Here is a 17,002-nt window from a genome sequence, read left to right as displayed (position 1 = left end):
GCTGAAGGCCTTTATCATTAGAAAACATTTTCTAGATGAACACAGGTGCAGAGCCTACACTGTAAATTCTTGTTTCATAAATGTCCTATTACCATATTTTATCACAATGCTCAGCATTCTCTCTCCTGTTATACATGGTGGTCTTTCAACTCTCCTCTCTTGGCTGAACTATGCCTGCTGGAAATAGTATGACAGAGTATCTTTAGGAGAAGAGAACCTCTTGCAGTCTGTCAAAATTATGTGTCTACTATTGTATATACAAGCAAAAAAACCCCAACAGTTTCAGTAATTTTATTGGTGACACACACATTCTATTGAAATTTATGATCATTCAACTACTGAAATATTTAGGCCTGCATTTTGGCTATACAGAATTGATAAAATGATAAATGACAGGAAAAACTGTCTTTTTCATAGCAATTAGACTGTGTTCAGATCAAGAATGAATATGGAATGTAGTTACACAAAACTTGTATTTATTTTTATAAGGTAAGTGGTTTAGTCTGAGAAGTTCGATAGTTGCCTGCAACATGGATGAAATACCACCACCCTTAGTACTTAATTTTTCCAAATAAAATACATTATTCTCTCTAAGATCCTTTAAAGCATTCAGAAATTAAAAAAAGCCTATCTCCTAACTGGATATTCACTTCAGGTGGGAGAGTATGTGATCAGCTTCTGGAACCAGATTAAGGACTGATCAAATTTACAGTTTGAAATTCAAGACTTTGTTCATTCCCAGTCTTTAAGAATATCTTGCAATTTTCAGTTAATATTTCCCTGTGGAGCTCTATTTATTTAGTTCAATAAAATTTAAACCTTTTTTTCACCATTAAAGTATGTCTATACATCAAGATAATTTCTAAAACATAAATCAAACATTAAATAAATATATCACTGTTAGATAAACACAGGACTTGATGTCCTGATTATCTGTCTGCATCAAAACAACATGGACACTTCAATGGTATTTTGTTACCATTGTTTTCAGTTGTTTTCCACTGTTTTCACAAACACTGGCACTGGAATGAAGTGGTTTTCTTCTCTTATCCTTGCTTAAATGTTTCTTGCGTTAAATAAACAAGTAATGGTTGCCAAGAAGAAGGACCAAACTAATTCTTCATTATTTCTAGAATGAGTGGAGTGAGAGAAATGGAAGAGAGAAAACACATTAAAAAAAAAAAAAAAAAAAAAAAAAAAAAAAAGCAGGAAAACACCTGCTGGACAGAAGAACTCTACAGTGATGGATTGGTATCCACTTCACCTGTGCACTTTGGGTCTCTTAAGAACAGGACAGAGGTGATACTGTGACACCATTTAACTTCTCTGACACTGGCAGTGGCACCTTTTTTTAAACAAATAGTTTTACACAGCATAGCTAAAGACTGGCCTTTCTTGACTGTGGCCTGCAAAAAGCAGCAGGAACTTTGGGAAGAGAATCACAGGTGAATGTTTGCACCTATTTTCCTTCAACCTGGAAATTACTATCAGAAAATGTATTCCAAATAGTTTAACTGTGCTTAAAACCCTTTAATTTTCTGTCAGATTTAAGATAAGGTTATGGGAAAGATGGGACAATAGCCACTGAAGATGGATATTGTCTTTTATATAGCTCAAGAAGAGGTAATTTTATAGATGTATTTTAAAATGCAGTTTACCTTCTCTGTCTAAAGTGAATGCATGGAGTGTTGCAGTCATTTGAGTGAAGAAAATCCATAGCCTTTTTTTATATAACTGGACAACTTTTCTGTGCTATTTTGAGTTTTCCTATGGCAAATTTTTCTTCCCGCATATTTTCATTGTTAATTCTGTATTCACTCTCATCACTGCAAGGCTATAATATTTTAGCTATAGAATTAAGTTTAAAAATCCCATATTGCAAGTGACAGAACTTTACAGAAAAGATTTTCTTCTGCCATTTTTCATTATGTGTTATAAACTTTAGTGAAGTGATCTAAATTGCATTATTGAGTTTAAAAGTGAAACTCAGTATCTTTAACTTATCACATAGGAGTGAAAACTCTTGTTGCAACATGGAGTAAAGCAGGGTTAGAAATTTTTTTAAAATATATATATATATACAAATGTGGTCTTAGCCATGCTACAGGCTTTTCTTGCTGCTCTCAGAATTATTGAGATGGAAAGAAGACCAAGCCTTTGGTTAAAAAATCATGTACAATACAGCACTCAGTCTGCTTTAAGACTAAACTGAGCATTATACTACTATAGTATTTTCTTCTTTATAATTACCCAGCTATTTGGAAAACAGGGCAGCTAATTGTCATCTTATTTTCTCTGCTCTAGTATATTATGATTTATTAGTGTAATAAATTACATGGTGTCAATTTTGATGTCAAAAATTACTTGGCAATATTATTGCTTAAATAATAAGGGAAAATACCTCCTGCAGAGTGATCTGGCCCTAAGTGACAGTATTTTTTGAAGAGATGATGTTCATCTCTTGTCTACAATTCAGAATGTCAACATTCATAGTTGGAGGTGGGGGTTTTTTGTGTGTGGGGTTTTTTTTTGTGGGTTTTTTTGTTGTTATTGTTTTTTTCATGGACGCATCTGAGTATACTCACAAAGGTAGAGAAGGAAGCAAATTTGTAGATGTACAGTGTGAGTGCTGGATTTTCTATCTGGGCATATTTAATTAGTTTTCAAAACTGCTATATGGATAGGAATTTTGTTCACATCATTTAAAGAAACTAATTTTTCTCCTGTAGTAACAAAATCAGCCTAAGTGACAAAATCTGTTGTTATTATGAATGGTTGTATCTCTATAAATACAGATTAAAGATGGTAAATAATTAGGTAACACTTTTTAACAATTGTGGAAGGTATAAGAGTTTAAGGTTTAGGACTTTGCTCTTTGAAACTGTTTGCATTAATTACAAATGTGGTACTTTAATGTTTTTTTTTGTTTATTTTTTAAATTATGTCAACATTATCTAACAGATGTAGCTGACATAAACATCTGGAAAGTTAGCATCACAAACCAGAAGTCAATTCCAAAATAGTTTAATCAATTCAGATATCAATAGTCTGTATTCTGTTATGTCTGAACTTTATCATTAATTGGTTCTTTATCATTAATTGGTGGTCACTCAGTAGTTACACATGCATACTCAAGACTGCCCTAAAGCTTCATGCCCTTAGGCATCATAAATGCTCTCTATGATTGTGGCACTTCTGTAGTCCTAATAAATCGGCCATTAAATATGCTAGCATTGACCAAAATCTCTTCTAAGTAGGCTGACTTCAAGAAAATTGTGTCATATTATTTCTGCCACTATTATCACTGTTTCACCTCTATTGCCTATCACTGTCTGAGAAACATGATTTTGAAATTCTATTTTGAGGAAAAAATAACTTAAAATTCCTTCTATTCTTTTGGATATTTCCTGCTGTGTGGCTGAGTTTATGATACTGGTTTAACAAAATCAATAGAGCGTGTCACAAATGAACATTATAGCTGCAGGGATATAGGACTGAGTACAAGAGTTTAATTTTCTGAAGTGTCAAGTAGATATTTACTGAAGTATGACATGTGTAATGTCTGTATGTATTTTAGGTGTGAAAAATTACAAGATAAAGCCAAGAAATTGCCAGCTCCTCTGGATTTATGTATTCTATAGTTACCATATAAAAACTTTCAAATATGTTTTGTCTAGTGGAAGGTACACATATAAATCAATCACAAAAGGATTTTCCAGTTAAAACCTTATAACATACTAAACAACATTTTAAAATACTTGTTGAAAATCAGTTGAGGATGTAGATTTTGCAATGTTCTGATTTTTGTCATTCCAAAATGTAAGCGTTTGCTTATTTTGTGATTTCTGATACTGATAATGGCTATCTTTCTTGGCTCATTGGTAATATCTCCTCCCAAAATCCTACTAACTGTGCATGGTCTGAGCAGTGTTTGTTAAATACTTATGATATAGCCTCTTTAATGGATTTAATAATTCATTTTTTAATGTTACAAATATCTGTTTAAGTCCATGACAGTCATGGATTTCTTTGTCAGTTTTACTCTACTGCAGTTATTAAGATTGAGATATGCCATCATTATCAGAAATAATTAGGATATATGCATAATTTATTTAGAACAAGAGACATTTTCTATATCCTAGTAGTTCCAATTAGTCAATAATGCCATAATGTTAGTCTATTTTGTCTTTCTTCCGGATATGGTAACATTGCAGATGCAGTATAAGATACACATTACTCTATTTTTTCTTCTTTTCTTTTCTTTCTTTTTTTTTTTTTTTTTTTTTTTTTTTTTTTTTTTTTTTTTAAATATACTTACATCACATATACTGAATTGTATGAGAATCTTTTGCCCCAGTCTCATCATAGTTTTAATTAATTTATTTTTTTCTTTGCTTTTTCTCTTAGCTTTGCTTCCCAGTGGAAGTTAACAGATTAAAAATTAACAGCAGAACTCCTGGAATTTCTGAATCATCTTAGAAATCCCTTATTTCTGTGCAAGTTAGCATGAGTTTTCAAATAAACTGCTTTTAGTTTCAATGTGTATCTGTACCTCACTTTGAGGAGAGTTCCTATCTAGAAGCAATTATCTAAGCCAGAATAAAACAAAAAATTCTTCAGCAAGTGAGAAAGGAATTGCCAAAGGTGGTCATTTTACTACTTGACCAAGTGTACTTGACATCTTGGAGGGCCCCAAAGGCATGAGGGTGTGAGGAATACAAAGGATTGGCTGCAGTATCAAATTGCTTTGCCATAGTTTTTAAACTATAGTTTTCAACTACACATTAAAAAAAAAAAAAAAAAAAAAAAGTTACAACTATGAATACTCTGGATTTACTGTTTTAAATTAATTGCTATAACTTTTGTCTCTGTCTTTCTTTTCCTCTTCCTCTGCCCCCACCACATTTAAATAGGAAAATAATGCACTCATCAGAGTGTAGCAGAACTCTCTGAGGTATTGGGAGATATCCCATAACTGAAGCCCATACATACACAAAAGAGACATTTTCTTATGGAGGAAACTTTTGCATTTCAATCGAGTTATGAAGGCAACAAATAAGACAATATAAATGGAATTAAGTTCAGGCTGGTTGATGCCTGTTGATAGATCATTTTCAAAATCAAAGCCTACAATTTTCTATTGCTGCTCCTAGAGTCTAAAATTTACTGAAATGTTTTCTAATTGATGCCATTGTTAGGAATAGCTTCATTTTGGCAGGCTTTATTAAATTTTATGTATAGATCAAGTAGAGTTATTTTATCACAGAAGAGAAACTGGTAAAGCAGCATTTCTCAAGTAAGGTATGCTATGGCAGAGAAGTTTTGTGAAGGCATAAAGCACCCTCTGTCCAAGAACAGTGCTGAAAATGGCCATGTATATTTTTAAAGTCCCTTTTTTTAATATGAGTGAGTGATGAAATCAGATACAAGCATTAAATGATATCACTTAATTGTTGCAATGCGCAAGATTTTGTGGACTGCAACATTCTGCAACATGAGTGGAAAAAAATCATATTCATGAGACTATATTTATGTTCTTACTTAAAAATATGATTTTTTTCTCAATATTTTAGAGATATTTTGCTGTTTCCAAGTGTCTTTTTAAGGTCTTATCTTCATAGAATTACATAAGGAATTTATACATTTTTAATCCTAATTGAGTATTTAGGTCTCTACATCCTTGAAAGAGATGCATTTTTTTGTGCTGATAACTTGTTTGTGATTGACTAAGGCCATCCAACCTGATAGTGAAATTTCCATGTAATCACTATAATTTTGATCTTTCTGCTTATATGCACACTAACAGGTAAGATATTCTAGCAACACTGAAGGCAGAATAAATTTCTCTGAATGTCAGCTGAGCTCACCATTCACAGTTGGTGTAGGAATGGGTGAATAAAAGCTTTTTTTATAAATATATACTTTAGAGTGGTTCTTGACCTCTGATAGCATTTTATTATATTTTTGTGTGTCTAATTCTTTATTTGATATCTTGATGGTGAACGTGGGCTAGCAGACACCATGTGATTCACAAGTTTTTTGGACTCTTATTTTTTTCATATGTGTAGCACACCACGTTTATTCTGCAGAGGTCACAGACTTTTTACTGATATGCAGCTTCTTGCAAAGGCCATTTTCTCATGTCATTTCACTGCAGGAGTAGGTACATTTGTTTGTTTTCCTTGAACCTCTCACCAGGATGCTGCCAGGAGCAGTGGTGAAATAAAACAATGCAGATGGGAGTATTTTACTCCTCCCATGTTTGTGTGAAGCCATCAAATATAAAGCACACACACTCTAAGGTTTGGAGCCCTATCAGAGAAGAGACCAACAAACAAAACAGTTGTTGAGATCTGACACAAGAAAGCTGGAAGCTTTCTGAGTGTAAACTCTTGAACAGCAGAAGTGATGTTGGGATTGTTCCCTCTGCAAAAAGAGGAGAGGAAATGGATACACTGAGATTGGTGAAAGGTGTTTTAACAACAAATTTCCCACTGTTAAATGGAAATGAGCAGCATTCTCCAAGACTAGTTAGCTCTGATGCCACCGCTGTGTAAGATGTAGGCAGTAATGGTCACATGTATTTCTGTGGAGAAGGTATGTGAATTTCTCAGCAAAACCCGCATTTTTTCAGTACTTTTTTGTTGAGTTTTTGTCGTCATTTTGTTTGATTGTTTTGTTTTGGTTTTGCTTATTGGCCTTCTCTGGAAGGGACGGGTCATGAATTTCTTTCTTATGGTTTTGTTGCCCTGGTAGGGCATGGTAACTATCAATAAAATCAGTTTAAGTGGAGTCATGTGTATGGAAGGATCGTGTTACTTAATTAAAATTATGTAATGATGGGGAAGAAAATTCAATTTACTATTTGAGACATGGTAATGCTTGATAACAAGCAATGCATGAAATGTTAAATCTTACACAAAGAAGTTGTTCTTTTAGAGGCAAAAAATGATTTGCACATCATTATATTACTGACAGGAAAAAAATAAAAAAGTAATATTACTAAAATTGTATTTTACAGAAATAGTAAAATAGGAAGTGGCCAGTTAACCCAGCATTTCCCAATCACTTAACAGTTTCTTTGTATTTTATATATATGTTGTACTATGTGTTTTTAAAAATACTATTTTAAGTATTTTTAAGTAACTCTAATGCATTCTGTCATTTTATCAGATTCAACTTATCCAAACCCATTTTTTAAATGGTTATCTAAATCTTTAATTTCCACTTTCCTATTGATTTTTAATCCTTATAAAATCTTAACCTACCGTGGTTCTGATGAGCCATTTTGGCATTAGCAATTGCATATATATCTACTGAATTAGTATTATTTTAATAGTACTTGCTCCCAGCTGCAGAGATCTCCTTTTGTAAGTGTTTGGGGTTTTTTTGTTTTGTTTTTGTTCTTGTTTTTTGTTCTGGTGTTTTGTTTTGTTTTGTTTTGTTTTGTTTTTCTTCTTTTTTTTCCTCACTACAGTTTTAGGATATGATTCATTTTCAGCTTTGCATTTCTAGTAAAATGCTTGTCCAAAATTCTCGGTTTTGGTTCTGAGATTCAGGTGGTTTTAGAGTCTTTTTGCCTTCTGCAAAGCTCTGAGCCAGATGCAAGAAAGAGACGGAGTCTTCAGGTTCTGATTTTTCAAGGTTGCATGCTTTGTTTATTGTTTCTTATCTTACAAATTTCTCAGTGCCCAACAAAGGTCTCTGCAGCTGCTCGGGCATCTGGTGACTCCTCCTCACTGGGCTGCGGCGTTATCTTTTATACTAATTGTTACATGTACTTTATTTATCATTATTTGCCAATACCTATCACTTATACTAAAAAGGTCATCCCTGCTTTGGCCCAATCTCCTTAAACTACTTTGTGCCACCATCACTGCAGAAAATGGAGTGAGGGAAGAAGAAAGAAGAAGCAGGAGACAACGCCCCAAATCCTCCATCTTGCTCCCATCCACTTCCATACTAAAAACCCAAATCTACTGTTTTCTCACCCTGTGACGAGCTAAACTACAATCTTTCACACTCTTGTGGCTTGCAATCCCTCCCGCAGTGCAGGAAGCCTTTCCCACGGACTGAGATCAAAGCCAATGTCCCTCTGGGCTCTGGGCCAGGGTCCCAGACCCCCCTGTCCAGGTCCCAGACCCTCCAGGGCAGCCAAAGGAATCCCCTGGACTCCAACATCAAATATGAGGAAGGACTTTGCCTGTTTTATTGTCTGTCATAAAGCAATTCCAGGGAATATTGGGACAAGCTAAAAATGCTTCTCTTTGCTGATTAAAATTGTCAGTTCTGGACATGCCTACCCTCCATTCCTTAGTGCAACATGACAGCTTCTGCTGTGGGTTCTATGATAGTTTCAATGCAGGAAAGATAGAAGGAAAGAAATGCCTGTGACCTGTTGAAAACCTCAGTTAAGACAAAGATACCTAATCCTTGATTTCTAAAGTAGTATCAAGTTTTCAACTCTTTTTAAAAAAGAGTATTCAGAAACTAATGTATTTTGATTATGGCTATTTTATTTATTTATTTACTTACTTACTTATTTTAAGAATATATCAAAATATGAGGACAAGTTCTGGTAGGTGTCTACTTTTATATATATATCCTTTTGGTTATTTATTTATTTCTCTGACTGTAGTGTCTTACAGTTTAGCTAATAATATAAACAGTAGAACTATACAAGTAATCATCCACCTATGAGAAATATCTAAATTTTCCTGTTAGGGCAGGGTGAATATCTGGCTGCATACACCCCATCTATCTTCATAAAAGTGATTGAAAGGTACCCGATTTTGTCACAATAAATAATTAAGTGTGATATCCATGAAGTGCTTAGACATCCCATTTCTACTTGACTTTTTTGTAGTTTAGAGAGAGAAGACACAGATTTTAATTTATCTGAATGCATTCATGTGCAAATATGTGTATATACATATTTATTGGCCTAAATTTGGGTTGAAAAGAATAGGCTAATCTCATATAACTCTAGACACTAATAGTACTTTTTATGCCACTTTAACATACTCATGTGACCTCTTTTTTAGTGGGAACCCTTGCACACCTAGCATGCTCTTTCCATTGCTGCAAGTAGAAATATTCTGTCCTCCGAGTCAAAAAGAAAAATATAAATATAGTTTAAATGTTTCTTATGTGGGTCTGAAGTTCATTGCTATATGTAGAAGTGTCACAGTGTAATCTTGAGGAATTAAAATATATATTGATGCATGCAGGTCTCAGTGACCTGTTGTGATTCTCCCATTTCCTAATAAAATGGGACAGCTTTTTCTTTAGGTTTACCGGAGTAAACTGTTATTTTTGCAGAGCCTGTGATTCATGAAACATACGGGGGGCAAGCCCTTTTTTTTTAAGGCAATTTATTTTAAATAATAAAAATTATAGCAGTGATATGGTAATTAGAGAGTTTTCAGTGTTAGCAGATGTACTGAAAAAGTCATTTAGTGAGAAAAGTGTAAGCAAAGCAATTAAATTTGCATAAGAAATGCAACAGAATAACACAAGTCTACAGATAACTTTATGGGCTTTATATGTGATATGCATACATCTTCTAGAGTGTGTATATGCATATTTTAAGACTCTAAAGAAAATTGAAGAACCAGATGACTCAGCTCAGTAACTGAAGAGAGAAATATGTCCTGAATTAAAATGAGACACCTTGCAGAGGTAGTGTGTGCTTATATTTGTTTTCTTTTGCATAATGAGTAACTAAATAATGATACTGTTTTCTTCAGGACCACTGATCAATTGTCTTTGACATAAATCGCTCCAAGTATAAGTAATAGAATTTTTGAATATTTACCAACAATTACTTGTACATTTCTTTGAGGTAAAAAATAATTAGCGTTTATATTTGTGCAAAGACAGACATCAAAAACAAAGGATCTTGCTTCCACACTAAGAATCCATAAACAAACTTATGCTTGTGAAACCACAAATAGTTGATATCTTAAACTTTCCCTTTTTCAATGGACATGCAGGTGATTTAGTATTTGGAGTTCAGTGAAAAGAAGCAATCTGAGGTCTCCCTGCTCCAAAGCACACTTTTATCAAACTATTACTCTTTTTATTCATTAACAAATCAAATGGGAAATACAGAGAATTTATATAGACAACCAATTTTTTATTACCTTGTATGTCAGTGTGCTTTCAAATGCCATCAATCAATTAAGTGTTTTCCTGGAACCAAAATATTTTGGGATATACATTTGGTGTATGCATGTGCTTCCAGAATAGGGTGTCTATTTCATATCTTTCCATTAAAAAAAAAAGAAAAAAAAAAAAGTCCTAACTTCATGAAGAGATGTGTTGCTGAGTTTTCTATTAGAAATAAGGATGTATTAAAGACCATTCAAATCAGAAAATTCCAAATTGTTCTTGCTAGATTAAAGAACAAGTTTTTAGTATAGTTGGAAGTATAGAATTGGCATATATATGTTGCATTTTATTTAAAGAATTGTGTCTTTTATACATGTCATTAGTTTACTTGATACCTTGAAATTATTTATTATTTTAGACTTGGCATGCATGAAATTTCTTAATGAAGGACAGATTTTTCGAGAGGTGCTTTAAAATGAAAGGGCTAGCACTAAAATCTCAGTAATGTCATAATCTCAGCATACTCTTGCACTTCCTCTCTGCATTTCTTTGGAGAGTAGAAGAAAAGCTTGCACACTCTTGCATGGATCAATTCCAGTACCCACCATTTCAAACACACAAGGAATATGAGTGATCTGTGTCAGAAACCTCAGATACTTCCTGCATTTTTCCTTGGAAGTTACTTTTGATTTCTTTTTTTTTTGTTTTGTTTCTGGGTTGTGAACTGGCAATTGCATTGTTGTAATTTTGTCTGGTGTTAAGAAACTAAAGGAAGCATTCTGTTGTATATCTACACTAGCAAACAGTTCGTGAAGATACAACTTTTGTGATGACTGAAACTAGGACTGTGGAAACCACTCATGTGCCTTCTACATACCTGGCAGAGATCCTTCACCTTCTGCAAGCCTTGTCTGAAGTGGAAGAGCGCCTTAATTCTCCTGTTCTGCAGGCTAAGGACTGTGAGGATCTCTTCAAACAAGAAGAGTGTCTCAAGGTAAGATGGAAAGATTTTCTTGACAATGATTAGATTGCATCATTTTGGGGCTTCTGTATGTTGGCAGCCTGTGCTCATTCTGAGACAACTGTTTTACAAGTTCTAAGCCAATCTCTGTGGTGTGTGCTTACATGGATGTTTGTATTTGGGGGCATATTGGGGCAAAATATGAAAAAACACTGAACTGTTCATTTATTTTACCTGTTTAACCTGTATTTGGAGGACAAGAGCATTAGGGTATCCTCATATTGTCTTGTGAGAGAAAGGATGATGGAGAGGCATAGTATATTTAAAGATAGAATTTATGGTTAAATATTTGGGGTTTGTATGGATAATGGAAAAAAAAATCTTCACTGAAATGTTTTTTAAGCAGTGGAACAGTCTGCTGAGTTACCATCCCTAGAGGTGTTTAGGAGATAAGATGATGTAGCACTTGGGGACATGGCTCAGCAGTGGGCTTAGAAGTGTTGGGTTTGATGGCTGGACTCGACTTAGATCTTTTCCAATCTAAATCACAGAATATTCTGAGTTGAAAGGGACCCACAAGGGTCATGAAATCCAACTCTTAAGCGAATGGCCCATGCAGGGACTGAACCCCCAATCTTGGTGTTATTAGCATCATGCTCTGACCAACCGAGCACATGTGCTTAAGTTACTTTGTGATTCTGTGTATATACTGTAAGTATAAGTAATTTCTGAGTAACCCTGTCCATACCCAGTCTTGGCTGTTTTATTTTAGTGTGTGATTTCTAAAATTATTCCTATTGGAACAGGAGCAAAACCAAATAAAATTTAGTTGTTGCATACCATGTTAGACCAAAAAACCTTGAAATCTTATGGGATCTGAAATCCATGTAGTTATTTCCATTTAGTTAGATAAACAGAGAATATTATCCAGTAGTTAGATAATGTAGTTAAGAAAAAGCAAATTCAGTATTGCTAGTATGACTTTAAATACTACTGTGTAGTTGCTTCAGTGTTTGAAATATTACTGCTTGGTTTGTTCAGTGCCTGCAACACTGAAATCCTTTGAAATTGGTGGAACCAACACAGAATTGACATTAGAAGAGAATAAGATTAAAGTTATAAGCCTAAGTAGATGAATGAGTTATCAGCTTTTGCAGAATAATGTGTGAGGAAAGCCTTGTAAAAAAAAATGTGCCAAATGCTGTATATAATTACAGCAATTCCAAATTGTCATCCAGCATGAAGAGAAGACTGTATTTCCATTTTTCTGATTATTTAGGAAAAAGAATATTTTAAAATAAAAGTAAATATTAGTCTAAAGAGGCTGGAATTTGCCTACAGTCAGCTGTAAGAAAGAGGATTAGAGAATCAGGGCAGTGGCCCTGGCTATATGATCTGAATTTTCTTCTGTGTGAGCCCATTTATCTCTTTCTACGTCAGAGGATTTGTAACAATATCCATATGATGCTATTAGCTTCTGTAAAATCACACCTGTTTATAATTCTTATACATTCAGATATATTATATATTCTAGGCATTTGTATACATGCACATGTGCACACACACAAATATTCTTATCAGCTTGAGAAAATCAGGATGTTCACAGTCTCTGAGCAAGGCAGTAGAGTTGGGTGGTGAAGCATAAGGGGGGAGTGTTGTATCAAAGGAAGCACAGAACTGGTAATAGGATGTCAGTCAATAGGTGGCAAATACTAGTAGGCTGTTTCTTTTGCCACTTCCAATTTAGTACCAGTAAATTAAAGTCAGTATGAGTATTGAAGCACAAAACATGCCAATCTAATTGTCATTCTTCATTTTAAACAGTCTCTTCTGCACAGAAAACAAACAAACAAACAAAAAAACCCAAACAAAAAACTAGTCATATACTATGTAAATCATGGCTAATGAGCACCTATTAGATCCTTGTGGGTGAGCTTCTGATCACGAATAGATTGGGTGGAGAAACAGTGGTCTACCTCAGGAAGTTTACTGGGAAATTGCTTCCTTTTAGTTCTTAATGTCTTGCATTTGGGCTAGCTTTATCTGATTTATATCCGTAAGTAATCTGTTGTTCACCCATATATATTTGGTATTATTGGAGTTGACACCAACTTTAATAATATTGATTAGAGGTTACAAGTAAGTACTACCATAGGTTTAATTTAACTGAACTATTAAATTGTTATGAGATGCATTTGTGGGCACAGTTCCATCTTCCTCCAAAATAAATCTTTTAGAAGAGGCAAATGGGTCTTGCACATTCGTGGGCTTTTGGAAGGGTATAGGTTTGATCTGAGCCTGCTTAATGAATATTTATTTGCAAAGAAAAGCATCCATCATTGTCATTATCCCGCAGTAAAAATAGAAAAGTAGTGCAGAAATTGTTCAGCCGCTGGTTGGGAAAGGTTTGAAATTAAATTGTCGTTGATTTTTTTTCTCTGACAGATTTGCATGAATCAAATTACAGAACTGTCATGAATAGCTCTATGTTTTAAAACTGAGCTTTTTTTTTTTTTTTCACTCCCATTCAGAAAGAATCCATTTTAATTAATCCATAAAAGGAAAAATAAGTTTATTTACAAGAATAAGTAGTAACAGCTTTGGACATTTTCTCCGGAGTAAATGTGTTTAGTAAAACTTAAACATGATTGCTCATTATAAAATAAGATAAATATTGAATACAAATTAAAAATTGCTAATATCAATTGTCACACCATTGATATTTTTATATCAAAGTCATGTGAAATAGTAAAAGATGAGGTTTTTCAGCGAAAATTTGGTAGCTTTTAACATTTAACAAACTGTAATAATTTAATGTGCACATTTATTGTATCTGCTGGAAGCAGCTTATAGGAATGTTTTCATTTTAAGCTTTAGGGAGTAGAAAAGTCAGATAGAGAAACTTCATCTCATAAAGTGAGCATTGCAATATTTTCGTCATCCCATTACAAGCTCTTTCAAGTATTATGACATACAGTACCTCGGCTTTTCTTTATCACTGTGCTGACAGTATTTAACAAACAATTTAAATATTACAGTTCTGTCAAAGATGAAACTCGAGGTGGTTGTACAGAAAATTGTGGTTCATGGATTGATGGATTAGTAAAGTTGGCCTGATACACTCTCAAAACAGGACAACTGTTATAAGCACAGACATCATTTCTTCCTGTTACTGACGATGTTCATATTGATGGAGTTCACAATCTTTGAGCTACCTGTGTAGGACTGATTGTGATTACAATGAGTTCCATTGAATGAACAAACATAGAGATAAAATGCCTTCATATTTTAGCTAATTATCCTTCCCTGGAGCTGATGTTTCAAATATTTCCTAAAAGTTAAATCAGTGTAAGAAATTGCATATATTTTACTTAACACGGTTATATTGTTCATACTAAGACAAAGTTTTCCTGTGCAATGATTATCTCATGCAAGCTACTTGACTTGTTCAAGCTCCAGATTATTTAGTGGGAGGCATATACACTGAAATAAATGCACTGATTAACCAGAGAATAAAACTAACATGTATTTCTCTTTGCTAACACATAGGAAAAGTGTATTAAAATAAAACGGTATACCTGGAATTTAAGAAGGCTAATTTATAACCAAATGTGAAAAAGTTGCTAGTAGAATTTTTAAGGATCACTGTCATAGACGTGGCATAGTTTTGCCTATTTGTTACGTAATTCTTTAACTTTGAATTCAAAACTTCCTGTGGTTACTTGCATTACATAATTATAAAGCAGACCTGCAGTAGGCCCATACATATTAGTCTCTTCTTTTTTTTAATTTTTTTTTTTCATATTCTCAATTTTGGCAGGAACATCTTATTGTAGAATATGATTATACACTTAGTTATCATATTTTTTAATGATGTCATAGTTTTAATATGGAAAGCCATCTGGCTCTGAGGAAGAGATTTTTTATACATGTAAGATAAATGTATATCTTGCATAATCACTCCAACAATTCTGCTTCTATTTCATCTTCTTCTGTATTTCCCATTGGGCATTTGTTTAGTTCATTAAAAATTGGGTTGGTTTCTGTCTTATTTTATAGATATAGATATTTTAATTCTCTGATTCATCTTTTCTCTTCCTTTTTCCTTTGGTAATCTTCCATCTACTGACAGATAGAGCAGGGTTTTTTGTACTGTTTTCTACTGTCTCATATTTCAGAATACAGGAATTCACTGTACACATCACACATCCAGTATTCTGGCAGCAAGAATCCCCTTTCAAAATGGTTTATGAAGCCAGTCATACCCATACTAGATATTTTAACTCTTATTTCTATACAGTTTTTTAAATTGTAAATAATTTGTGGACTTTTTCCAGCAATCTATGATTACTAACAACTGTGCTCTTGCTGGGTTTCATGTTAGTACAAAAACCATGAAATACTGTAATGAATCTGCTATACATAAAATTATAAATCATCATTCTACAAATTCTTGATTTCAAAAAAAAAATATTTTTACACATGAGAATATATATTTGGTGTGTACTGAGTGATTCTTATCAAGAAGATTCACGTAATGTGAAATTCAGAGTGATTTTCTACTGCAGCTCAATAAAACTCAATTAACCATAACTTAGAACTGAGTGTGCTCACATGCACTCTCCAAATAGATCTGTCAGTAACAGACAGTGACAGATTTGTACACAAATAGCCAAGGAACTGAATTTTTACAGGAAGTTGTCTTTCTCTGGCTGATAAAGACAAATTCCAGTTAGTGAAAATGAACTGGGGCTTGAGTCCCTAGCACTCGGATTTCTCTTTTAAGAAGAGTGAGATGGATCAGTCCCTAAAGGCTACTGTCACTTCAGCAGCTAATGATTTTCTGTTATCCTTTTTTTCTACAAAAATTAAAGCAGTGTTTGCTTCTGTTTAACCATGTTACAAAATCTCCCCAGGCATTGTTGATAATTGTTTGCAGATCACTCTCTTCAGCATGAAAAGGAGAGGGAGAATATGTGTGAGATACATGAGTTTATGTATACACGTGTATATATACGGGGTTTCTCTTTTTTTTCTTTTCTTGTGGACATTCTTATATTCATTTACAGCACATCAGCTGTTGTGGCTCATCTCTCTCTCACGGAGCCCTGGCTAGCTCGGGACACAAACCACAGTTGGAAGGATTTTTCCTCAAGGCCCCAAAAACCCAGGAGCAGCTGTGAACCTTTTCCTTTAGAGAGAGATCAGATTCCCGTAGATGGCAAAGGAAGGTCTGCACTTGATCCGAGGGGAAATCAGAGCTTTATCCAGTCTTTTTTCTGTGGCCCTGTGCCCGCCTGGGTCAGGAGCCCGTTCCCTGTCCCCGAGCCAAGAGGGTTTTCCGTGTGGTCCTCTGGCATATATGTAGGGAAGGGCTAAAGGCGGGGACAAGCCACTACCCAATCAGGGACAAGGTGGGAGGGGAACAGAGTTGGATTAAATTCCAGTGTGGGAGAATGGGTGGGGAAAAGGGTCAGGGACAAACCTTGGGATGATACATTTTCCAGGGGAACAGGGGGATACAGAAGAAACCATTACAAAACCCAGTATAAAAATGAAATACAATATGAAACCAAATACTACACAGCAACAAGCTGTGTCATCTTGTTCTGTCTTTAGCAGCTGTGCTTTAAACAAAAGCAAAAATGTGACATAGAAATTCTATACCTTTTTCATAGACCACTAATTTTAAACATTAAGGGATATATCACCTACAAATTCTGAAGTGCTTAGATGTATTTAATAATTTTTTAATATTTAGATATATTTATTGATATACTTGGTTGAAAAAGCCTAAAATTTAAATATACATAGGCACATATATAGGCACTCATTTGATTACTCCAACATGTTGAACACAAGAAATGCATTCTTGGGTGGCTCAGCTGAGCTGATATTCAGACCTACTGAAAAGAAGGCAGCTTCACT

At 34.1% G+C, this 17,002-nt stretch overlaps 1 protein-coding gene across 7 annotated transcripts in view; it reads left to right on the top strand.

The window, feature by feature from the left end:
- The window catches only part of DMD (dystrophin), a 1,060,860-nt gene that overhangs the window by 459,866 nt on the left and 583,992 nt on the right, over nt 1-17,002 (top strand). For all 7 annotated transcript variants that reach the window (XM_040088691.2, XM_040088709.2, XM_040088718.2 and 4 more), the window contains one exon: nt 10,913-11,107. In XM_040088691.2, coding sequence (XP_039944625.2) covers nt 10,913-11,107 — 195 coding nt within the window. The remainder of the gene's footprint in view (nt 1-10,912; nt 11,108-17,002) is intronic.

This window comes from Hirundo rustica, chromosome 2 (assembly GCF_015227805.2).
Source record: "Hirundo rustica isolate bHirRus1 chromosome 2, bHirRus1.pri.v3, whole genome shotgun sequence".
Taxonomy (NCBI): domain Eukaryota; kingdom Metazoa; phylum Chordata; class Aves; order Passeriformes; family Hirundinidae; genus Hirundo; species Hirundo rustica.
This window is presented reverse-complemented; position numbering and strand designations above follow the sequence as displayed.